The 25,726-nt window shown below is 52.9% G+C and overlaps 1 protein-coding gene across 12 annotated transcripts in view; it reads right to left on the bottom strand.

Annotated features, from left to right (window-relative positions):
• Positions 1-25,726, bottom strand: part of AGAP1 (ArfGAP with GTPase domain, ankyrin repeat and PH domain 1) — a 556,588-nt gene that overhangs the window by 383,488 nt on the left and 147,374 nt on the right. For 2 of the 12 annotated variants that reach the window (XR_016394007.1, XM_089916176.1), the window contains exon 1: positions 19,401-20,481. The exons of 4 other annotated variants lie outside the window; for them this stretch is intronic. Coding sequence is in view for 7 of the 8 variants with exons in the window: in XM_089916176.1 (XP_089772302.1) it covers positions 19,401-20,370 (970 nt within the window). In the remaining variant the exon portion in view is untranslated. Of the gene's footprint in view, positions 1-19,400; positions 20,482-25,726 lie in introns of those variants that run through there. 6 more of the 12 variants (XM_089916179.1, XM_022568039.3, XM_022568037.3 and 3 more) reach the window with 5 other exon arrangements.

The following is a 25,726-nucleotide window of genomic DNA, read 5'->3' on the forward strand; positions in this document are numbered from 1 at the left end:
TGCTGAGCACAGAGAAGGGGTCACAGGACGTGTCACCTCAGCCCACAGTTGGGCACCAGGTAATTAATGAGTGAGCTCGACAGCACATAAACAACCGCAAGGAAGGCTGTCTGGAATGACAGCCGCTGCTGTGAGGTTAGTTGGGTTATTATCTCTAGGAGGAAGAGGCAGGGGGATCTTTTCGCTTTTACTGATTTTGGTCCTGTTTTAATTCTTTACCATGGGCAGGTATTATCTTTGTAATGAGAAAAGGTAGTAGAGATACTTTCTTCATAAAGGACTGGTTCCTCTTTACGCTTCTAACAACCAGAGGAGCATGAGGTGAGTCACCCACGTGGTCATCAAGGTAGCACAGGAGGAAGGCTTTAAATGTCAGCCTCACTATCTAAGCATCGAACTAGGGAGAAACACAAGGAGACGGTCCCCCTTATTTCCAGACTTCTCAGTCCTCAGACTGTGACTGTCAGAGATCCTTAGGTGGTTCTGAAGTTACGAGGTCCATTCAGTAGTAAAAGAATGGACGTGGGCTTCCCTGGTGGCGCAGTGGTTGGGAGTCCGCCAGCCGATGCAGGGGACACGGGTTCGTGCCCCGGTCTGGGAAGATCCCACATGCCGCGGTGCAGCTGGGCCCGTGAGCCATGGCCACTGAGCCTGCACGTCCGGAGCCTATGCTCCGCAACGGGAGAGGCCACAGCAGTGAGAGGCCCGCGTACCGCAAAAAATGAACAAACAAACAAAAAAAAGAATGGACATAAAATTCTACGTGTATATATGTATGTTCATTCCCCAACTCTGGGGGGGGGGGCTGCCCGTCATCCCCGCCCATCACACCGTGCAAAGCCACGGCGGAAACTCATCCTGCACAGGGAGGCCTGTGTCAACGCCACACAGGTTAAACAGGGAGGAAGGAATCTGAGTCCCCACGCATCCTGGCCGTTCATCCTCTACATCTGAGCTGTGTCTGCTTTCTAATTACACACAGCCTCTCGGGAGGGAAGGAGTCCCATGTGGACACAAACAAGGCAGGTGTGCAGTGACAGCAGGACACCTCGCCAGAGGGCTGGAGAAGATGCTGAGCAAGGTGAAAGGAACAAATGCCCCTGTGAAGCCAGAAGATGCACAGAAAGGAGCTTCCAGATACCTTTATTCCTTATTCTTTACGTCACTACACTTAAAGCTAAGCAGATGGTCGCTTTCTAGAATCAGACATGATTTCTGTTACTTTCTATGAAACATTCATGATATGTTCTGCAAAATTAGTAGGCATCCAAACTGTCTTGTTTCCCAAATAGAAAAGCCATTACTTCCCAACTGCTGGGGAGCAACTCACAGGATCTACTACTACTTCATAGGAACCTAGATCATTTCTGGCAGAGAGAGAATTTTCTGCGTGTGAAGAAAAGCTAAGTAAGATCAGTTCTCAGTTAACTCTTCTATTTAATTTCTACATCCTCCTATAAGAAGCAGTACAACTGCTTCTGACGTCTTTTTTTTTTTTTAATTTTTGGCTGCATTGGGTCTTTGTTGCTGCACGCGGGCTTTCTCTAGTTGCGGCAGGCGGGGGCTGCTCTTCGTTGCGGTGCGCGGGCTTCTCATTGCGGTGGCTTCTCTTGCGGAGCACAGGCTCTAGGCGCGCGGGCTTCAGTAGTTGTGGCACGCGGGCTCAGCAGTTGTGGCTCGAGGGCTCTAGAGCACAGGCTCACTAGTTGTGGCTCACGGACTCTAGAGCACAGGCTCACTAGTTGTGGTGCACGGGCTTAGTTGCTCCGCGGCATGTGGGATCTTCCCGGACCAGGGCTCGAACCCATTTCCCCTGCATTGGCAGGAGGATTCTTAACCACTGCACCACCAGGGAAGTCCTCTGATGCCCTTTTAACAAGCGTTTCTGACAAAACCTTCACGTGACCATGGAGGGCGGCAGCCCCGGGGTCTGGCCGTGGGGAGTGTTGGTGGCTGACTGCCTCCTGATCCTGATACAGTGGCCAAAGAGAGCATCGTAACCCAAGCACCCAGCCCCTGGACGGCTGACCACGGACGGGTACCAGGCATAAAGGCCTGGCCCGCTTACCTGACCTGGACAACTCTGGGAAGTGTCCCAGCTCCAAAGTCCCTGCCCTGCCCACCTCCTCAGGGTGCCCGAACCCCGTGGGGGGACTGCTCTGCAGCCGGGCAGGTGACCTCCCCCACGGTGGGCGCCAAGAGCACGCAGGCCTCAGGGGATACTGATGCTGCCCGCCTCCTGGAGGCTGCTTCCCTGAGGAGCTGGCCTCCAGCAAGGGCCTTACACAACAGCAACGGCCGCAGACCGTGACGGAGTGCCCACCAGGAAGGCCCCCAGATCACGGAGCCAGACCTGGGGAGCATTTTATGACGCTCCACCGACCGTGCTGGGTCACAGGTGCCTCTCTGCTTGTGGCACCCCGCCAGTCCCGACCCAGCCACCCACTCCGGGGCATACCATGCACTCATCTCGGGAGCCGGGCAGCACCAAGGACCAGGGCGCGCCCTCGACCAACTGCAACCTGACCCCGCCCTCAGAAAGCCTCTGTCTAGGGCAGAAGACCCATGAGCCCACAGACAGGTCTGGAAGGCCAGCCCGTGATGCCAGCAGGATGTACAGGGACCCAGGAAAGGGACAGGGGGAGGAGGTCCGGGGCAGGCAGTCAGGAAGGGGGCTCGGAGGCGCTGGCATTTAAGCCTGGGGCCTGGAGGATGGGGTACAGCCAGGGGAAGAGCAGGCGGCCGGGGGGGCAACTGAGGAAAGGGCGGGGGCGGGAGCAGGACGGAGTGTGGCTCAATCCTGGGGTGGAGGACAGAGTGCGGGTCTTCTCCTCATGGAAGTGAAGTCGCCTGGCCTCTAAGGGTGAGAAGATGATACAGGAGTCATACTTTCTGGCTGGTGAGAGACCCGCTGGGAAGGGCTGGCGGCAAGGCCCCTCCCTCCTGCTCTCTGCGGGCCCAGGCGGTGGAGGTCTGGGAGGTCCAGGAGAGGAGCGGGGGGGAGGGGAGGGAGAGGTAGCGCTCCCAGGACCGCTGAGGGACCAGATGCAGGAGGCGAAGGCCAGGTGCCCGGCTGCAGGGGCAGAGGGAAGGTGGGTGCCACATGCTGATATGGAAGAGGAGCCAGAGGCCCAGGTGGGGTTGGGGCAGGGGGCACCTCCGTGAAGACGTCCACACGTACTGCGCACGAGGGGCCCGGCCCAGGTGGGTGCCTGCCGGGAAGCCACCTCTGTGTGTGGCTCTGGCTACGTAAAACATCTTCTACAGATATTCAAGATCCACTCACTGTGCATGCTAGGGGTCTGAACTTACTCTGTTTGAGTTACATCCTCTCAAGACAGCTGTGTAATTTTTGCAAAGTGATCTATCTTGCAACTAGCTAACCAACTAGCTATCGTGATGGTACTCATTTCTTTGAAAGGCTGCACGATGCACCGCGTAGTTTGCTCCTAGGAAATTCACTTTTGCAGCCCTGCCTCGCCTTCCAGCGCCTCGGACGTCATCAGCCGTCACTCCCAAGCCTGGCCAGCACTGCATCCCAGTGGTGGCGGGGCCCGCATGATGGAGGCCGCACTGAAGGCAGAGGCAGGTCCCCAGAGCATGAAGCCCCCCCAGGCTCTCTGCCCCTGGGGCCCCTGCAGATGTGAACCCACAGCAAGAGGTACATTTCACCGAGGGCTCTCCTGGCATCCGCTTGGCAGTACTCGCCAACACGAGACCTTACCGTGGTCACATGCACCGTAACAGTGGGTATCTGATCATCTTCGACCCAGCGCTGCTCTGTGGTGAGGGAAGGCACGGAAGGAGGTGAATCAAAGCCAGTCGCAGACTCGCTGGAGCCCCACCTGGATGCTGGCACGTCTCAAATCATTAACCTCGAGGCCGTAAGCAGACTCTGAAGATGTGTCAAGTTTACTTTTGCTTATTGCAGTGGAAACGTGTACAGTTTCCCACCTCTGGGAGTACGTCACTGGCAAGCACAGGCTTTCAAAAGGGCCAACCTCTCCCCTCCCTTGATGAGCAGTGGCCACCCGCAGAGACACTGGCCTTGCCCACAAAAAAGAAGACACCCAGCACCTAGCACCCAGAGCCCCAGTCCCTCAGAAGGGGGCAGACTTCCCTGGGCCCTGCCTGACCTAGGGAACAGAATCTGGAGGGAGGGGTAGAAACTTCCAGTAAACAGCTCCCAGTGCTCTGGCACTCTCACCGGACAGCTCTGAGATCCCCAGCTCACCGCTTAATCAGAGAAAACCCAGCAGTGGGCGGCTTCCAAGAAGGCTCCTGGCATTTTTGAAATAGCCACAAATCCACGCTAAACCCTAGGCCCAGACTCCAAGTGTTTACACGGCTGGATTTAGAACTCTGAAAATAAAACCATTGATTTGGACTTCTCAAAACCAATCCTCAAACTGGACTGGAGGGGGAAAAAAATCACGAGCAAAGAAAAAACACAATGACTTCATCCAAAGATACAGCAAGAGCAAGCAAAATCCAAGACCAACGCACCCACCCAAGCTGACCTGGGTCCACCTCATGGGGAGGCCGTGTCTCTGCCAGAGGAGCCCCAGCATCTGGTTGCCACCAAGCACGGCCCCCGGGGCAGCAGGGCCGTGTCAGTCTCAGAATCTGCCTGCAAAGGCTGAGGTGTTCACCCTGCCCGTCCTTCTAGTCAAGGGACTAAGAATAAACTGTGCCTGGGGACTCACCTCCCTGGCGGCCCAGTGGTTAGGGCTCCACGCGTCCACTGCGGGGGCGTGGGTTCAATCCCTGGTCAGGGAGCTAAGATCCCACAAGCTGCGTGGCGCGGCCAACAGAATAAAAAATACGAAAGTAAGGGCTTCCCTGGTGGCGCAGTGGTTGAGAGTCCGCCTGCCGATGCAGGGGACGCGGGTTCGTGCCCCGGTCCGGGAGGATCTCACACGCCGCGGAGCGGCTGGGCCCGTGAGCCATGGCCGCTGAGCCTGAGCATCCGGAGCCTGTGCTCCACAACGGGAGAGGCCACAGCAGTGAGAGGCCCGCGTACCGCAAAAAAAAAAAAAAAAGGAAGTAAGAACAAACCGCGTCCCTTCCTGGTTATTACTTTCCTTCTAAACTGAAACCTGTGCCGAAAAGTTTCAAATGCAAACATCAGATGCTCCAGTTGGAGCTCTGCCTCTCTGCAGCTAGATGTCACCTAGAGCGCCAGGCCTCGGGGCAGAGGGGGAGGGAGGCTGGGGCGTCTGAAGCCTCAGGAGCCCACCTGGGCCTGTCCTTTCGACAGCCAGGGCTTTCACCTTTAGAAGGGTGGGGTGGAGCCGGGGTCAGAGTCCCTCAGCTCTAACTTTCCAGGGTCCTTTGTTTCAGAAATGCGTACTGAAGTCCTCGGAGCAGTAAACGGGAAGCCACTGCACTGGCCCCAAGCAAGGGGCAGGAAGTAAGTCCCCCTCCTTGTCCAAGGAAGAGATAAGAGGCACACCTTTGGATCCATCGGTGACTGGAAAAAAGGGACACTACTGCGTGAAAACCAGCGAGGAGTGAGACCCGGGGCTCGCAGTCACCTGTGCGTTAACTACAGTCTCACTTCATCAGACATGTGTATGCAGCTGTTAGATACCTCTACCATCAGATACCATCGGTCCAAGGAAAAGAGGAAATATTGTTTAAAACACTGTCAGGTGCTTCCCTGGTGGTGCAGTGGTTGAGAGTCCGCCTGCCGATGCAGGGGACACGGATTCGTGCCCCGGTCCGGGAAGATCCCACATGCCGCGGAGCGGCTGGGCCCGTGAGCCATGGCCGCTGAGCCTGCGCGTCCAGAGCCTGTGCTCCGCAACAGGAGAGGCCACAACAGTGAGAGGCCCATGTACCGCAAAAAAACAAAAAAAACACAAAAAACACACTGTCAGCACCACTAAACATCCTCAAGGGCTTAACACAGCCTGGAAAGCAAACTCTCCAGCCTGAGTGCACTCCCAGCCTGGGGTGCAAGCCACGAGCTCACTGCCCACCTGCTTGGACACAGCCTCAGCCCAGCCAGCCAAGACTTCACAGGTGTGTGAACACACACGTACACACACACACACTTGCACACGAATCTACCACCATCCCAGCTCTGAAAGGCAGAAACCGCAGGGGAATCCAGGGAAACATTCCCGACCTTTCATGACTTGGGTTGAGATGCAGGAGGCAAGGTAGGGAAGATCCCCTTTCCAGGCCTGCCAGATGGAGGCCTGCCAGGAATCACACCTTGGAAATAAATGACAATGAAAGCGGGGAGGCCAGGAGAACAACAGCCCTGAGACCATGGGAACCTGCAGAGGCCAAGACCGCAGCCCCACACCATCCCTGCCCCATGGCTGACAGACCTGCACACGTGCTCTGCCTGCCCCTCTCTGCGTGGTCCCCAAACATAAGCTCTGGGACTGCACGGAGACCCACTGCAGTCGCTGAACCCCGCCCGTTAACGAAGTCGCCCGGTACTGTGTCAGCGTCTCTAAGAGCCTCCGAATGCAACAAGCTCCGGCCCCGCCACCCACGGGGCGCGCAGTGACAGCGAGGACAGGCAGCCTCATTTCTCCCACCACTCCCATTCCAGCTCCCACAGCCCCCGGACCATCTCCGGGCAGCAGGGATGTTAGAGGTGAGCGCAGGTCGTAAGTAGACCAACTAACAGCTGGAGCCTGGGAGCCCCTGACTGACGGGTGGTACGGGCTCCTTCCTCCTCAACCTCCCCGTCCATCTCCGCAGGCAGCTCCACAGAGGTCTCTCCACAGATAATCCATCAGCCCTACTGATGTGCGGTTTCTGGAACAGGCCGAGCGCTCCCAACAGGGCCCAGCCTGGAGAACATTACGTAGGTGTGGCTGTCACTCTCAACTGCCTTATTGTGACACGACAACAAAACAGTCTAAAAATAAGCATAATTGGTCTGTTCCTCAAAGAGCACAGTCTGGTGGCAGGAGCTCCAGACTGCGGGGCAGGGAGGGGACCTAGGATGGACTCGCTGTCCCCCTCGCTGCTCCCGAGACCCCAAAGCTCGGTCCCTCCACTGCCAGAGGCCAGGAACCACTGGACGGCCCCGACCCTTGAAATAAATCACGGTTTCTATTTCAGCCGCAGCGACCCCTGTCCTGGCCATAAAACGGGCACGGGCCGTCACACACAGGCAGGACAGAAACCTCAACGTGAGAAATTCCAATTCACCCGAAACCAGAAATGACACAACAGACCCTCGCGGGGCCCGGGGTGTGAGGTGCTGCGAGCTGATCCTCCTGAGAGCAGCCTGAATCTGCAGGGCACGCCGAGGGCCCAGGGAGCGGAGAGGCAGAAAAGTCCAGACGTGTGTTTGAAGCAGAGGGGCCGGCGATGCGAACGGCAACTGAGCTGCTGGGGCCTCGCTGACCCCTAGAGCTGGAGAATGAAGGGACGCCTCTGGGATGGGCAAACCGCTCCCCCGCCCCGCCCCGCCCTGTCCGCCGCACACCCAGGACCTCACACAGCAACAGGCACTCTGCAACCAGACACCTGAAACCTCCTACAGACACCGCGACCGGCCACAGACCCGGAGGACTGGACACAGCCCACACCTGACTGTCCCAGGACAGAGGTCAGAGGAGAGATCCAGGGGACAACCTTCTACCACAGAGAGCCTAAACTCCTGGGCACGTGAGCTTCCCCTCAAGAGATGATGAATGCTGAACTCCTGCCCTCCCTCAAATCTGTTAATATCCCAGATGAATCTCTGGCCATGCCCTGTGAAGGAAGGGAACATTCCTGTTTATTCTGGAAACAGAAGAACTGAAGAGCTGACAGGTCATCTAAACAAACAATTTGAGTTTCAAAGGCTGGTTGCCACGTATAAAGGGATTTTATCTGCAAGTTTTATCAAATTGTAACTGACATGCACCAAGTACATCTAACTTTGGAAACTCACCTGAAATGGAGTGTCAGCTGGTATGTAAGGTGAAGGACCTTTCTAGGATTTGCTTGGCGTTAGATGCACAAATCATATTATCAACCCAAAGGCACGCCTGCTACAAATAAAAGTCAGGCTTCAGAGGCCACTGGGACGAAATTCCTGGGCATAAAAGGTGCTGGTTAACACCTGCCACCCAGGAAGCCCAGACTGAAAGGGCGACCTGTCCTGATGGAATCTGAGGCCTTAATCTCCTTCCCAGGGATGGATCTCTCTCTAAAGACTTTAAAGAAAAGGAAAAATGCCACGAAAATCTCCTGCCGTGTGGAAAACTAACCGCCTCCGAAATGCACACTTGTTTGATAGCAAATACCTGGATTCTTCTGCTGAGAACAGGGCGCACTTTCAGAGCTGGGGTTCATCCCTTCCCTGCTTCCCTGGACAGAGGCTGTTACAGCCCCCATCTACCTGACCTTTAACCCGCAGGTCTCAGGGACAACCCCATAAATAATGTCGTGGGATTCATCAGGAAGGACGGGACGGGGAACTGGGGAAGGAGGTCATTTGGAAAGCTTTCCTCTGAGTCGGAATTAAGAAGTAGCATTTGAATCTGTCGGTCAGGGGCCGTGTCCAAACCTCCTGTAGGTGTTGTATGTATGCAGGCATCCTCTGCAAAGGGGTGTAAGTGGAGTGCAGGCCTCAGCACGGGCATCTCTCAAAATCCCAGCTTCTTGCCTACCTAATAAATTACTTGTTAATTTCAAAATTTTTTAAACTAATTTAAACGTTAAATACTAAATTTATTATTTTGTAATTTATAAAACGTATTATTTGTATAATGTATGAATATTAAACAAAGTAAATATGAAATTTTAAGCAACATTTAAAAAATATGTATTTCGGAGAGATGAAAGAGGCAAGTACCTTTCAAACAAAACAAAACGAAACAAAAAAAAATCAATGGAACCCCAAATCGTATCCTCTTCCCAATGGTCATTATTTTTTACCCATGCCACCTTAAACAGAAGAAGTTATTTTTCATTTTAAAGGGGAGTAAGATTTCTCACATACACAGCACCCAGCTCTCCCCGCTGGCCAGGGTGGCAGCACCTCCTTCCGGAACAGTTCCTGTCATTGGCGGGGCGGGGCACCCCCAAGCAGGCAGCAGCTGCCAAGGGGTGGGGGCCACACGTGGTGCCCCTGCTGCCCTGAGCCCACAGGGTGGCACACACTCACCCTCGCCCCTCACCACCCGCCCAGGTCCAGTGCTGTTATCATTCCCTATTTTCCAGACGAGGAAACCGAGGCACAGAGAGCTTAGAGAAGACGCTCAAGGACACACAGCCAGAAAACGGCGAAACCAGGCATCTGGCTCCAGAGGCCTCGTTCTCAGCCAACAAGCCGCACGTGCCCCGTGACCAGCTTGAAAGGGCTTCACAACACACCTATTACTATCCCGGTACGAAAACACAAGCAAACAAAAAATAGCTGAGTAGCATCACGGTATAAAATACGCACGCTCTCAGATCCTCTGCCAGACGTGACGTGATGTATACGTCGGTGGAAAACAATACATTTCCCCAATACTCTAATTCTGAACCGATTCCTCTGTTAATGATCTACTCCTAAAAGTCAATAACCCACCAGAGCTGTAGGGCGTGGTATTCTCTAGGCGCTGGTCGATGTTAACGGCAGATGTAAAAATTACGATAACTGTATTACGTTTCTAGGTGCTATACAGAATTCAACATTTCCTCCTGTCTCATAAACCTGAGATCTCAGTTTAAGGATGGGCGGGGCAAAGCTAAAAGTTCTGTACAGAGACAAGCTCCCTCCCAAGTGGCTCTGCGTGTGTCTGGCTGTCTTGGGAAAAGTGGATGCACAAGGCAGTTAACTCAAGTGGGGCGGAACTGAGCTGAGGACAAAAGCACCAGGCTTGAAATAACTCCCTTCCGCTGCCGTGCACGCGTTCTGCTCCCGGGGAGGAACACGGGAGAGTCGTGGTGGGTGAAAAAGGGGCGAAAATTCTCAAAGAGGTGAGCATCTTGACCAGGTAAAACGGGATGGGACAGCAGCCTCCGGACACAGGTCATCTCATCTGGTGCCCGCAGCCCGGCGTCAGCCCCAGGCGCACAGATGGGAAAGCCCGCCCGGGGTGGTCCAGCAGGTGTCAGGAGGGTAATTCCGAGCAGAGCCTCCGGGGGCCCACAGTCGCTCTTCCCACCAGGCCACGAGCTTTTCCTGATGCAGCCTGAACAGGACAATCTGCAGAAGAACTGTCAGAGCAAACATTCCAGACAGGGTGAAGCTCCAGCCACGGAGACTCGGGCTGGGATGCTACTTGAAGATGCGCTGCACGCGTTGGAAGCAGGCCAAATGGATGTCACCTGCTCCCGGGCAGAGACAAGGCCCCAGGAAAGGCCAGGCTTCCCACCTCAGGAGGCCACCTGGGTCCCCTTTCACCAGCACGCAGAGAGCCAGAGGACAGGCCTGGGGGCGTCACACATCAAGGGCCACGTGGACATCCCGGAGGGTGCATCCCAGATCGCAGCTTCCAGAAAGGGCCACCATGCCTTTGACCCTCGAGACACCTGTACACATGCAGACCCTCACTCCATCCCACCTTCGCTGGGTTCAGGCCCAACACGCCTCCCACTGCTAGATCAGAGCCTCACAGCCTGCCCAAAGCTGCCCCGTGTCTTCACATCCGAGCCTCTTTCCAACAACAAGGCAGATTTTCTCAATCTTCCATGAGCGTACACTGAATTAGCACTCTTCAGTCTTGGGGCGGGGTGGGGGTCGGGGGGGTGCGTCCCAAGAGGAAGCCCCATCACGGGCCCAGCTCCCTGCATTCTGACCTCTCCCATGTGAACCCCAAGTGCCTCTCACCAGGGTTACCTGCTGGCACGAATTATGAACAGGTTTTATGACACGATCTTATACTGTGGAGCCACAGTGCTCGCATCCAAAGCGGCAGTACTTGATGCACAAAAGAGTGGAAATAGCAGCTTGACAGCAACACGGGTCCAAAGACACCATCTCTTATCATGGTGTCAGAAAACGTGAGTATCTGAAGATAATACGGAATGCTCCAAACGACCTTGGTTACACTCCACCCCACTGAACAAACAATATGCTGTATCAGTGCTTGTCACTCTGAAGGCTGTAAGTCACTGCCAAGAGGAGGATCAATCACTGTTCAATAAAATAGGAAGACGGCTTCTTCTAGGGATGCAGACAACTCTGGTTTTCAGGCAACACACTCGCCAGGAGGAAAGTGCAAGCAGGGATCACGAAAGGCAGGTTGAGGACGCAGCGCTCGGAATAGCTCTTGGAAATAAACACATATTTGGCTCGGATCAGGAATGAAATGAATCCACATGCTACTAATGGAGTTAACTCTTCTGGTTACAGAAATCAAGAGGGGGAAAAAAGATTAAGCCCAAGGGGGAAAAAAAAAAAGACCACTGTGCTCTCCCACTTATAAACTGAAGGTACGATGGTCAACAATTTAAAAAGAAGTAGTTAACCGGGAAATAATTAGAAAATACAGGGTGAAGTAGTGAAAACAAAATACAAGGTTAATTCATACTTGTGGCTTTGGAAATGCATTTGCCCCACCTGGGCCAGCTTACATGTGAGAGCAACCGTAAATCCAAGCATATCCACGTAGTTCATATGTTCTGTCTTTGGGTCTTTTGTAAAACATACTACAGGCAATCATTCTAAAGCAAAGCTATTCACCTACTTAAATAATGAGGCAGATGGGGCTCAGGGCAGTGAAATGACTTCTCTGGGCACCTTGAGCCCAAGTTTGCGGCCAAGACCAAACCTATTCCACTGACTCTGGACGCCGCGCCTTCTCTACGTGGCAACTTAAAAAAAGTCTCCCACGATAAACAGAACATTCCTTCCTGCCACCATCATCGACTTACTCACATACCTGAAATCAGTTTTCAAGGCAAGAACGCTAAGAGGAAGCAAAAGAGAAAGAAGTACAGGCTTTGAGAGAATCAGATTAAGATCACGCCGGGACATCACCCACCACCTTGAAGGCAGAAGGACGAAAGGCTTCAGTACCACGAGGGGCTTGATGGCCCGACGTGAGCCCAGGAAGCACAAGCTGTGCTGTGGCAGCTGCGGAGTGGCCATGGGGCAGGGGGGATGGGACAGATCATTTCCCCTGAGTCTCAGGCTAGCCAGCTGAATAAAGCAGCAGGCACAGGTACAGCCAGGTCTGGGGGGCCGGGGGGAACCGGGGAGCAGGCAGGAGATCAGTACAAGGAAATTACAGACAAATCTACCTCTCTTCCTGTACGTTTGGGAGAAAGCTGCTTCCTGAGAGACCAGGTACAAAAATCATCAAAATCCTAGATCCTGAAAGGACTCTTGACCTTAAAAACTAATATGGGACTTGAAGACCACCAATTCTAAGCCCCAGACAACGAACACGGGACCCCTTCCAACATTCCCTGACTAGCCTGTGCTTGGAAGCCTCCTGTGACCGGGAACACTTCACACAGGGAAGCGGCCCACCCCTCAGGTGAGAGCTGGCTTGTGGGAAATGCCTGCCTACCTAGTTCTGAGTCAACCTGGTCCCAAGGCATTGCACTCTCAGTGCTGACTACTGCGTCCTTCTTATGACTGCTCCTCAAAAACCGGGAGACACGTCTCCACGCTCCCAGGCTTCCCTTGCAAATTAAAATTCCCCCAGTGTCTTCAAATGAACTTGGCTTCCAGAGTGTTCCAGGAGCCAGATCAGGCAAGTAGATTAGGCGTCTTCTGTTAAATGCAAGAGAGGCCAGATTCTCAGAAGGTTGGCATTCTAGTCTGGCAAGTAAAATAACCAGAAAAATAAGATATTCAGGTATCTGGGAGCTGTGGATGAGCAGTGGGCACCACAGAGACAGCCTGCCTTGCTGGGTCCACCCCTCCACCAGTGGCCGGGCCAGGGTCTAAGGGAGCGGGACTTAAGTTGCAGGAAAGCAAGTTACAGGTGTGCATCCCTAAGTCCCAAGTCCTGTTACACACAGTTCACAGGCCAACTGGTTTTTCCATTGTTTTAGAGCCCTTGCTAATCGGAGCAGGAAGGTACAAGACGGATCAACACACACCATCCCGACCCCGCCCCCATCAACTGAAGAAGTGACATGTGAGTAATTCTGGTCTGTGTGAGAACAAGGGAGGGCAGGAGCTGCATCAGAGAGCCTGGGGGCATTGTTTACCGGGTCAATTCTCAAGTGTCTGACGGTCAGCAGCACAGCTGAAAGAAGTCCTTGCGATGACAGGCACAGGGGCCAGAGGGAACACAGCTGCCCTTTGACAAGCATCTCAAACAGATGAGTATCCACGCACACATGCATTTCTATTCCACTGGTACCCAAAGGCAGCCCTCGAAATAAAGGGAGTGGTCCTAAGTGTCGACCAAATGAAGGGCACACGCTAAGTCACGCGAAACCCTGCACCTGACGAACACACCTGACACAGACCCAGTGCTTCGTAACTATTCTCAACAAAGGACAATATAAGAAAGTAACCCGGGCTTCCCTGGTGGCGCAGTGGTTGAGAGTCCGCCTGCTGATGCAGGGGACACGGGTTCGTGCCCCGGTCCGGGAAGATGCCACATGCCCCGGAGCGGCTGGGCCCGTGAGCCATGGCCGCTGAGCCTGAGCGTCCGGAGCCTGTGCTCCGCAACGGGAGAGGCCACAGCAGTGAGAGGCCCGCGTACCACAAAAAAAAAAAAAAAAAAAGAAAGTAACCCTCTTTCCCTTTCACTCCCACCAAGTGAAGTGTGCCTCTTCAAATTATCTTCATTTGTTAGATAAGGAGAAGCCAAATGATCCTTTCCCAAGCCTCTGGCTGGTACGCCCTGGTAATGAAGGAAGGAACAGAGATTCCCATCCTCCAACCTATGAAGCTTATTTCTTTGTAAGCTTTCTGAATCTTCAGATCCATGAGTGATGCTAGAACTGAAAACGAACGTGAAAATGAAATTAACAAGAGATTATGAGAAAACAAAGGGTCAAGATGCAGCTTTGAATTAAAATCAGCCAAATGAATAGATGTGTGCTAAGATTTTTTAAATTACGGGAGCATCTACAGGTTTGTCTTAAGTAAATGAACAGGAGAAAAGAAAACTAACAAATGTGAATGCCTACATCAGTGAAAATGTATGAGAAACAGAATGCCTGAGGCTGTAACCTACAAACAAGTAAATATCACCACCACCACACTGGACTCTAATCTGAGCTGAACAAAACCTAGACTGAAAAGGATGGTGGGCACATGGTACTTTCTCTCAAAATGATGCAAAGACAATAATCGCCCTTCTTTTTGCTAATCTGTTGACCTTAATACCAATTCTGTTCATCACCTGGGGATATAACTGCAGCTTGCAGCTGTACATACTTTATCTCAATCGTTGCCCCATAAAAACCTTTTCTTTTGCATTATTTTACTCATTGTCAGCATTTTAAATAAATATAATTTTTCAAATTACAGAAAATAACAATAGCCTAAAGGCAGTTTCCCATGATAAACAAGAACCTCATGCCAAAAAAAGAAGAAAAAAAAAAAAACCTCCTGAAAACCATAACATCCTTTTTAATGGCTGACAGCGGCATCAGTCATATAGATCTGGTGAACATGAATAATTTTTTTAGGAGTTAACGATATAAGTCCCAACCAACTTGCTGGTGGAGAATCTCCTCTTTTCTACCTGGTAAACTCCTACTGATCCTGCAAGACCCAAATCATTTTACCTCTCTGTGAGGCCTTCATTCACTCCTTCCCCTCTTCAAGGACATTTGCTCCCCTTTTTGTGCCCCCCCCCAGTCATCTCAGTTCCTCCCACAAACACCTATTACAAGTCTACGTGCCGAGCACAGTGCTCTTAATTCTACAAAAGAAAGAGGAATAGGATGCCCAGGAGGGACTCCTTGACTATTAGAATTGGCAGACACGCAAACAAGGTTACTGTTACACATTAGGATTAGTGCTCCGATGGAGAAACAGTCATACCTTCCCCTAAGTATCCCATGAAAGTGTGACTCACAGGAAACTCTCCATCTCCCCCAACAGGCTACCAACCTTGGAAGTCAGGAACTGTGCCCTAGTAAGCCCTAGCTCTCCGCTCCACTGCAGATTACAGCACAGAAACCCAAACGTTTGTTAATGCAGCAGAACAACAAAAAGACCGAAAATACAAAAAGTGGTACCAGTGCCTTACAGCTGGGTCTTATTCTTCCAAACAGAAGTACATGATTGTATAACCGACCAGATGGTTGCAGTGGATCCATGTTAAAACTGGAGGATTTCTTTGGCAGGTGTACTTTTGAACATCCCTTTGGGGGCAGGATATTCCAAGCCCAGCCAAGCCCAGATCACGAAAGATGCTAATAGGTGACTATGCTGTAATGTGGGCTCCGGCTCAAGAAAATAAATGTGGCAAGGCACAGCCTAAGCCTCCAGTGCCTGCTTCGAGGGTCTCTGGCTGAGCAGTGCAGCTCTGTCTGTACCCCAATGGGCTGCTCCAACTCCAGGAAAACAATTCAACCTTACGACTAAAACGATGCGGATTTTCCTGAATTGCTATAGAGTCATTTATTCAAAAACAAAAATAAAAACAAGACAAAACAAACAAAAAAACCCAACATACACAAGTGAATTTCAAAACACTGAGTATGTAACTGGTTCAAACTGTCTCAAATGAAAAACTTTCAGTTACATCCTTTCTTTAAAACCCTGTCTTTCTCAGCAACAAATCAAGTGCAAAAATAAAAATGCATCAAGTTATTTCAGTCATTTCATTTCACTGTTGCTTCTCCTCTTACTGAAAGTTTTTTTTTTGACTATAAAACAGTCTTATCACCCTACACGAATTGAGTGATACAAATCAACGGAATCAAAAATTAAAGAACAAAGCCACTCATCAAAATGTGCTGTCAAAAATCAGCTGTAAATTAGTAATTTAAAGAGCTAACCTCAGTCTGGGCTATCAATGAATTTATTGCTGTAATCAATCCTCCCAGACAGCAATAGAACACCCTGAAAACACGTGCGGCCCTAGACTGGCACTGCTGGCAGCTGGTTCCAAGGATGCCGGCAGCTGGTTTCATCCATCAGCAGGCTGGCCGGGATGCAGAGGGCCCTCGCCAGAGAGTGACACCCTACAGTGTAATAAATCATTTATTACGCGATCTTTCGCCGTATTACATGATAGTTGTGTCAACAGACTCTGCCCTAATACACGCATATCAGATAACAGGAAACTGCCCTTGATCGGACATAAGGACTCTCTGAAATGTTCTAGGGCTCCCTGATATTGATAGTTACAAACCGGACAGGGAGCAGCCACCCTGGAACCTGGGAGGCGACTGTTACACATCACGGCGGGGGGAGAAAGAGGAAGAGCCTCAACAGACCAATAGGGATTAAAAGGTACGAGAGAATCATCCAGGAGCTTTTAATTCTTTGATCCTAATGCCTTGAATTAAGATTATAAGAAAACCATAGCTATGTGATGTGTGAGCCTGTGTGCGTTCTTAAAATAAGACTCTAACCATCTTGCAAATGTACCTTGCCTAAGCAAATTAACTCTGAGAGGCCAAGTAAATAATAATAATTAATTCGGTAGTCTTTTAAAGTTATTTTCCTATAGTCAATTCAAACTTTTAACAGCTGAAAGAGTGTAACAAAAGGAAAATTTGCCTGATGACAAAACTTCTCTAAGGTCTTTTATACTTGAAGGATGTCAAATTTTGATACAAAGTGGCTGAGATTTAAAACTACTGACTGCTCCTCCTAATATATATACACGTATCACATTACAGGTCTGCAACGGCTTACCTGTAACTCTGAAATCCAAACAGGTCTGAAAATGGAAGCTTTGTTCGCAAATGTTTAGCAGCCTCTTGGTGGCAAAGCATATTTATCATACCGGGTGTGAATATCTCCGGCTTTGCTGCATTTTGCTCGTGTCTGATTACAGGGTGCTGCCCGACCTCACGGCCAGTGTTCTGTCACACACACCACTTTACCTTCCTAAAATCCAAATTTTCTAAGTCCTGCAAATCCACCTGGCCCCATGGTTTAAGGCTCTGGGGACCTTCGCTCTATGGACATTCACAGGGAGATTGAGCCTGGGTTCCACTGCATCTGAATGTTACCTGAGAGAATTCTACCCTAAATTCAAAACTTCATTTAAATAGCACCTAAAATTTGCATAATCTGTGTCACAGGAAGCAAATATATAAAAAGTAGAAAAGTATGATAAAAATGAGAAGACCCAAAAGCTGTGGGGTGCACCTTTTACTTGTAATAGATACAAAATCCTGAGAACGCTGACATTTCAGGTATTTTAGCCAAAGGCAGGTGAAGGAGGTAGTTTTGTGAGTACCTAGAACTTTGAAGTAAGGCCCTAGAGTTCCACCCGTGTGTTCTGTAACCTATAGTTCGCTAACATTTGGTTTTTCTACACAACCCACAATGCTGTTATTCTCAGATGAAAGTAATTCCACCCGGAAAAGGAATGGCCACAGGGACAAAGCAACCAAGCATTATTTTAATTATTACTCTTGTTATTATCTTGTACAGCCCTAGAGGGGAAAATTCCCATACACTTCACACCTTTACTACTCCAAGTCTACTATCAATCCATTTGACAGGAAAGGAAACACCCAAACCCCAAAGCTTTTAACTTGTATCAACAGCCACCACAATGAAACACATTCTAAGTGCTGTCTGGGCCGGCTCCCTCCCCCTCCTGCTGAGGTCCCCCTCCCCCTCCTGCTGAGGTGTACCTGCCTGGAACCCAGGCAGCTAATGACTATTTTCTACAAAGCCCCTGAGAACAAAGATGCAAGCCTGCCATTAGAGGAAGAACCAGCTGCCTGCATATCTGAACTTCCACGGAACACAAGTGATGGCAGTGGTAGCTCCATACAAACCAACTGTCTCAACAAAATAACTCACATCATTTTTTAATATTTTAAGGGCACGCGGGAAGGGGTTGAGATAATGGGTGGGGTCAAACACGGTGCTTTCTACAGTATTCCAAGGCAGCTTAAAACAAAAGATGTGTGCAGCAAGTTCAACTAATGCAAGCCGGACAACAGGTACCCTGATGCCGTAGAGCCTCCCTAATCAAAAACTTCAGATTTTAACACTACTTGCCCATCTGACTGCTTGGTTTCAAATATTTTCTATCATATCCTGAGGCTCAAAGGGAGTGTATTAGAACACGACATAATCTGTCTTCAGTTTACCTTAAAAGTAACTTCAGTGAGGGCAGTGGTTTCTTTGTATTGGCCGCTTTTAATATACGCCCTCGGCAGTCAGCTAGCCTGTGAAGTCCACTGAGGAGGAATATGCTCTCCTGGGCTGGCGGGTTAGCCGTTGAAAAGCTCTGATGAAAAGCCCACATTGCAGTACCTCAACTATCTCCATCTCTATCAGAAGCAGGGCTCCGGTAATCAGCAGAAGGATCCTTACTAATGATTTTGCTGTGGTGAAATGCCCAGGCGACAATATTCTTAGGCATCCCCCTCACACGCCTCCCCATGAGAAGGACACAACAACCTAGCCTAACCCCCTTCCCCCAGCCTCTTTAGGGCGATGCCCAGGCAGCACGTAGAGGGTTGTGCTGTTTCTGGAGGATTCTGACCCCCAAACAACTACCAGAAGGTCAGCTGATACTTGCAAGAGAAGGTTACCACCTCTGCCTCCAGAACCTTCCCTGCTGGAGGTCCAGAGAACTGAGCAGAGAGTAGAGAACGGAGATTTCAGGATCAGCTGCGGGGCTGTGGTTTTCCCTGCCCGTGTGCTCTAATACATTCCTAGGAAACAAGAGTCCTGGCCCAGACGAGCTCTCACCATATGATGCCACTTGGCAGGAAGGCTGTGGGCAGAGACCCGTCTCTGACCACTGGAGTGAACCCTCTCTACCAAAGAGTGAGAGCTGCCAAAGCAGCGAGGCCACATCGCACCACTCACAGATGGTAGTGCCTACAGTGAGATAGAAATTAACCAAGATGAGCACCGCCTCTCCTGGCCACGCAGCACCACCTGCGTGGCGGCTTCCGGGACCAAGCCCCAGCTCCCTGCTGCAGCCCACAGGTATCCCAGCCGGCAAGCGCACGGTGCAGCGCGAGCTCACGGGCCCGCTTATGGAGAACTGGCTGCGCCAGCATCTGAGGGAGAAAGGCACCGCTTGGCAAGCTGATGTCTCCCTAGACGGGCTCACAGTGGCTAAAGTGACAGACCCTGAAAGGCACCAGCACACGCAGCTGGGAGCAGGGGGGCAGTCCAAGAACTTCCAGAGCTGCGGTATGACTGGGGAAAAACCGCAGTACCGGAGTTCTCTTCCAGCACGGCCACTCGCGGGCTGCTGACCTGGGAGGGCAGGTCCTTTAGCCGTTCCCAAGTCCCGGCGTGTTCTGCCAGGCAGGCCGCTGCGGGGCCCCCGGCCGGTTCCCACCACTGCCCTCCCCTGCCCGGCCACGCTGCCCACCTCTGCGCGGGGACCCGTCGATGCTCTCGGCGCTGGACGAGTGCGCGTCGGCCGGGGCCCGCCGCAGGCTGCTGAAGTAGCCGCGCGGCCGCGAGGCGCCGCTCCGCGGGGAGGGACCGCCGCCGGTCGCGCCGTCCCTGCGCGCGAAGATACCACTGAAGAAGCGCAGCAGCCTGTGCTCCAACGCCGCGCCGGAGCCCGCGGCCGCCGCCCGCGCGCGCTCCAGCCGCTGCAGGTCGCTGTTGTCCAGCGTGCGGTTCTTGCTCTTGCTGCGCTCCCAGCGCTCCAGGTCCGAGAGCCCGTCGTTCTTGCTGAGCACCTCGCCCACGTCCAGGGTGTTGCGCTTCTCCGAGGCGGGCTGCCCGGAGGCCGCGGGCTCCAGGGCGGCCCCGGGGTCGGCCACGGCCTCGCCGCCCGGAGCCCAGGGCAGGCTCCCGGAGCTGCTGTGGCGCCTCCCGCGGCCCAGGGCCCGGCCCCGCGGCGCCTCGGTCCCGCTCCAGTGCCTGAAGCTGAGGCTGCGCCGCAAGGGTGCGGCTCGAGCCCCCTCCACGTCGGGACTGCCGGGAGCGGGCGAGCCGGTCCCCTCCTCCACTGCCGGGGGGCTGCCGGCCAGGGCCGCGGGCTCCGGGCCGCGTGCGCACGGCCGGAGCCGCCCGAGCTCCAGCTGCCCAGTGCTGCGGGTGCGGAAGGTGCGGAAGTCCCAGGCGCGAGGCCGGCAGCCCTCGGGGTCCTCAGCGCACGCCACCTCCTCCGCCTCCTCCACCAGCCGCCCGGGCGCGTCCGGGGAGCGCGCGGGCCGGGGCCTCCGGGCCGGGCGCGGGTCGGGGCCGCCGGGGCCCGGCGCGCCTAGATGCTCCTTCCTGACCATGGTCACGGAGATGCGGTAGACGGTCTTCTTGGGGGGCGTCCCGCGCGGCATCGCGTCCGCGGGCGGAGACGCGGGTTCGCCGCTGTCGTCCAGCAGGTACATGTCTCCCGGGACCGCGGCCGCTGCGCCGCCCGCCGGGGCTCCGCCGCATCCAGCGCGCCGCGGGCCGGGCCGCACGGTCGGGGCGGTCGCCGCCCGCGGCGGCGGGGAGGGCGGGCGGGCGCGCCCGGACAGGGTCCACGCCCCCGGCTCGCCGCGAGGGCCGCGCTCAGGCTGCGGGAACGGCGCCCCTGGCGCCCGCCGGCCCGTGCGCCGCGCGGCCCGAGTGCGGGGGTCCGGGCCCGGGGCGCCGAGCCATGGGCCGGCGGGGCCGGGCGGGCGGTCAGGCGTGGGGACTGTCTCGCCGGCAGGTGCGGTCGCGGCGCGCAAGACCCGGGGCGGGCGGCGGCGCCCGCGGCTTCATTGTCTACGGCGCGGGGCCCGCTCTCATCCTCGGGCCTTTTCTGCACAGTTCGGCGGCTCCGCAGCCTCCGCCACTCCGTGGGTTCGGGACGCGCGGGCAGCTGCGCCGGCCGCGGGCGAGGGTCTGGCGGGCGGCGGTTTAAAATGGAAATGCGCGCCGGAGCGGGGCGGGGCGGGCAGGGGCAGACGGGCAGGGACCGCGGGCCGCGCGCCCAGCCCGGCTGCCGAGTCCCGGGAGCGCGGCGGCGGCGGCGGGCGCGCGGCTCGGCGGCCAGGCCTAAGCGCCGGGATGGATAGCCGCCGCCGCGCGGACCGGAGCCTCCGGGGGATTGGCGGGGTGGCGGAGGGCAGGAGCGGGGACGGGGGGGCTTGCGCCCGCATGAACCGACACTCTGGGGCTTGGCTTGCAAAAGCAAACAGAATATGGAGCATCTCTCACCTGCTGAGGGTTTATAGGAAGAACCTCTCCTAATCAAGGAGCGACTCAAAAGGTTTGTTTTCAAAAGCAAGGTATCTTAGGTACTTGTTGCCCTAACTACAGAGGAGCAAGTGCACCCCCCAGGAAGGAGAGAACAAAGAAGGGCCCAGGAAGGCAGCATCCAGCGATGGGGGTGCGGTTCACACCAGGGCCCTCCAAGTGAAGGACCGCGCAGTTTCACTCCTAGAATAATATTTTGGAGTATTTTTCCAACGGGTGGGGGAAAACTCCTGACAGGCAGGCATTTGCTGTCTTGGATAACAGGCCAGAGAATACAGTGGCTAAGAGCAGAAGAAAGAAGGCTGCCTGTCCCAGCCCTGCTTGTCCATTTCCTTCCTAGAGGGCTCAGTTTTTACACCTGTCAAGTGGGGATGGAAAAGAAATACAAAAACAAAAACCCAGTACCTAAACGCTGAGCGTTCTTGTGAGGACTGAATTAGCTGAGACTATGTGCAGGCATTCTGTGTTAAGTGCTAAATATTTACCATTAGTATTCTTTTTTAATCAACAGGTTGTCTTTGTTTTTAAATATTTATTTATTTATTTTGGCTGCACTGGGTCTTAGTTGCAGCATGCAGGATCTTTTAGATGCGGCATGTGGGATCTAGTTCCCCAACCAGGGATTGAAGCTGGGCCCCCTGCATTGGGAGCGCAGAGTCTTGGCCGCTGGACCACCAGGGAAGTCCCTTTACCACTACTATTTAGTGTTGATTTTTCTCCCATCATTTTTCCACCAGCTACATCTTGGCGCTGTAGATACCGGTTCTTCATATTATCTGATGCACTATGTTCACACGTACTTGATCAACGCATTAGCTCTTCATGTCCTGAACATAGATCTCTCTGTTTAAAAGCTTCAGAAGGAAAATGTGGTAAAGACAACGTCCACTCATCAAACCGGACGCTTTCACACAGCCTTCTCTAGGCCTGGAAATGCCAAAGACTGAGAGGCTGTTTCTAAGAAAAGTGCTCGAGGCCAGGCCAGGTGTGACTCTGGGATTAGACAGCTGTTCCGCAAGTGCTGATTTCCCTTCTTTAATCTCTTAACAAGTAATTATGGGGCAACTATTGTGTTTGTGGCACTGAAAAGGATACGAAGATGAATCATGAGGTCTCTTACAAAGGAGGTTATAACCTAGGAGATCTGGATTTTACCTCAGAGTGAAATGAAATATTTGGATTTGATGAAATAAATCAAAAGGTGGTTGAGTTTATTTTTAAAAGGATACTTTGTGGCATAGAGGATTTTTAGGGCAGTGAAAATACCCTGTATGATATCATAATGATGGATACGTGTCATTACACATTTGTCCAAACCTATAGAATGTGCAGCACTAAAAGTGAACCCTAATGCAAACGATGGACTTCGGGTGAGGATGGCGTGTCAGTGTAGGTTCATCCGTTGTAACAAATGTACCACTCTGGCGGGGTATGTTGATGGTCCAGGATGCTCTGCATGTACTGGGGGGTGAGGCGGGCGGGGGGAGGATGTGGGAATTCTCTGTACCTTCTTTTCAATATTGCTATGAACCAAAAACTACTCTAAAAAAATAAGGATTTTTTTTTTTTAAGTACTTTAGAACACATTTGACCACCCTCAGTGGCTCTACCTGGACACAAAACTGCCACTGTCACAGGCTCACAAGCTCCATCCACCTGCTCTTGGCACTAAAGGATTCAGGAATGTGTCTCTCACATGTCCTCACTGCAAAGATGGGGACCCCAGGACAGATCGGTCTTACCTTTTGAGTTTCAATAAAAGGGCCCTTTGATAAGACACACAGATCACCAACTTCTAGAGCTAGAGCCAGGCAGTAATCAGCATCTATCAGAATGAGGCTTCTAGAACCCACAGGTTAGGGGAGTGTGAAGGCTCAGAGAGGGTGTGTGCTTTCCCCAAGGCTACACAGCTCATGGCTGACAGCTAAACCTGGGGTCACACTGCCTGTGCCCATTTCCATGCTTCAGCGTCATTTCTTTTGTCAGCGTCCTGCTTTGTGGACATCAGAGAGAGAAACAAATGTGTGACTATTACTGCATTTGACACTAATTGAACACAAATGATATCTCAACATCTCAGCAAGTTTTCACTTATTCATTTTTCCTTTTGTTCATTTATTCATCAAATATATATGCTGAGCATCTACTGTGGCACTCCGCAGTGAGAAGGCAGAGTCTCTCTGTCCTCCGAGAAGTCACAAACCTGTGAAAGACGCTGCAGTTCTCAAGGCCAAGTGACGTAACACACAAAGACAGGAGGATGAAAGGGTGGTACAGGGCAGGGCCCAGCATGGTCTGATGGACAAGCACCCAAAGAGATAGTAAAAGCCTCCAATTTTACAGCTGTCGAGACTTAAAGGTCCACCAGGTCTATAAGCAGAGAAACTGAAATTCAGCAGTGCAGAGAGGCCAGGATCTCTGTTAGGACCAGAATCCAAGGCCCTAACTTAGCCCTAACAAGGCCCTAACTTATTCTCACTAGTATTTGAGACCATGGCAACTTCCAAACATTGAGATGAATTTTAATATGAAATCAGCTGCCCCATAAGATATAAAATACATCTTGTTATCGTGGGCATTCACAGAGCCCAAGGGGGAGAAACAGCATTTCTTTTTTTTTTTTTTTGCGGTACACGGGCCTCTCACTGCTGTGGCCTCTCCCGTTGCGGAGCACAGGCTCCGGACGCGCAGGCTCAGCGGCCATGGCTCACGGGCCCAGCCGCTCTGAGGCATGTGGGATCTTCCCGGACCGGGGCACGAACCCGTGTCCCCTGCATCGGCAGGCGGACTCTCAACCACTGTGCCACCAGGGAAGCCCAAAACAGCATTTCTTCAGAACTCAAATACTGAACTGTTAGGGTCTGTCCAATCACTCCGCGGCTGTCTGGAATCCAGCCCGGGTTTTGCACTTAGCCGCCCGAAGATGCAGGCTGCAGAGTAGAAGATTCCATTCTATCCACCTTAGATAACTTGGAATCTTAGATGACACTGAACGAGGAGACCTCTTTCTGCTACAGCCGGTGTTGTTCACTATCTTCCAGTGCTTTCTGCCTCACAGGTAGCACCCATTTTCCATACCAATCGTAACGATTCCGTGTGAGGCCTGATCTTCTGCACTGAAAAACCTGGGAGAATGGCCTCTCCCTACTGCCCTGGATACATGGGCTCTTCCGATGCAAAGAAGACAGAGAGAGGCTCGGCCAGAACCTGCCCCTCCAAAATAGAAATCCTTTCTCACAGCCAGACCTGCCTTTGAAAAATAAAACTAATCATACTATATGTGTTCAGGTGGGTAGGACTGCTTTATCTTCCTGTTGCTTTGGAAAGCAGCCCTGCTAGACCATTACCTCTTGAATTTTTCCATGCCATGGAGTATATCTGTATCACCATTTTGGCTTTAAAAAAAAAAGAACGGAAGACTGTAGTCGATCTCACTGCCACATCAAAACCGCGCAGCCGGCAGGCAAGCAGGCAAAGCCTTGGCACTGCAGAGATGCCAATGTCAGAAAGGGAAGGACCACATGGGGGGTCCAGGAGAGGGGGCCGGCCCTACCTACGCCCCCACTCATCACCTCGGCAGCTGGCTTCCCTCCCCCAGCCTCAAGTTTATGAGATCCTTTGGCCACCCTCCCACGACTTCCCTGTCCCGGGCCATTTCTAGCTGCCCGTAAATTAAACATTCTGCATGAAAATACTACTTTGCAAGCTTTCCTAGAGCTGATCAGCCTTGTTTAAAGGAAACCCCTGGTAGTCAGCAGAGCCATCTGCTCCGCAAGCTGACTTTCCAAGCAGCAGAGCGCGCCAGCCAGTCATCACATTTACAGTATCCTGGCAGAACCACATCTGTGGGCAGCAGAAACCTGCCACCCGCTGGCCGAGCCCCGGCCTCTGCACGCCCGCCCCAGGAGCCATCGAAGGATCCCGCCCCCTGTCACGGGACACGGGACAGCCTCTTTTCTGGCATCAGGTTGACTGACAGATACAAATAGGAAACAAAGAAAGACATGTATGTTTTCCTAACAATTTCACGTTTTACCTTTTGGCAGAAGACTCGAGTCAGACCCTTGCAGGAGGAAGGGTTTCTGATGTAAGATCTACTGTGATGCTGAGCTTCTGCAATCACCCTGCCTGGGCTGAACTCATCAGGGGCCCCGTTTTCCCTCACTTTATAAACTGCAGGTTCAAGTGGAACTCAAGTGAGAGGCCCTTGAGTCACAGAAGGACAAGGCACGTGCTCAGTCCCTGGGGCGAGGGCATTCAGCAGAAGAAAGACCACAGGGCGCCTCTGAGCACCTACGTCTTAGCGGCATTCTTCCTCAAGGACCGACAGCAATGCGGTCACTGCCAGGCGAACGACGGGACCGTGGGATGTGTACGGAAGCACAGACATCACAAGGCAGCGCCTGTGCTCCACACGCTTCAGTCTTAACAGGAAGCCCCAAGGTGCGGCCTCAACAAGCAAGGCAGCCACACTCCAGGCGTGAGAGTGAGGAAACCGGGTCAGCAGCTACTGACCAC

The sequence above is a fragment of the Delphinapterus leucas genome, chromosome 8 (genome assembly GCF_059928025.1).
Source record: "Delphinapterus leucas isolate spDelLeu-1000000601 "Yukka" chromosome 8, BTC_Dleu_Yukka2, whole genome shotgun sequence".
In the NCBI taxonomy this organism is placed as follows: domain Eukaryota; kingdom Metazoa; phylum Chordata; class Mammalia; order Artiodactyla; family Monodontidae; genus Delphinapterus; species Delphinapterus leucas.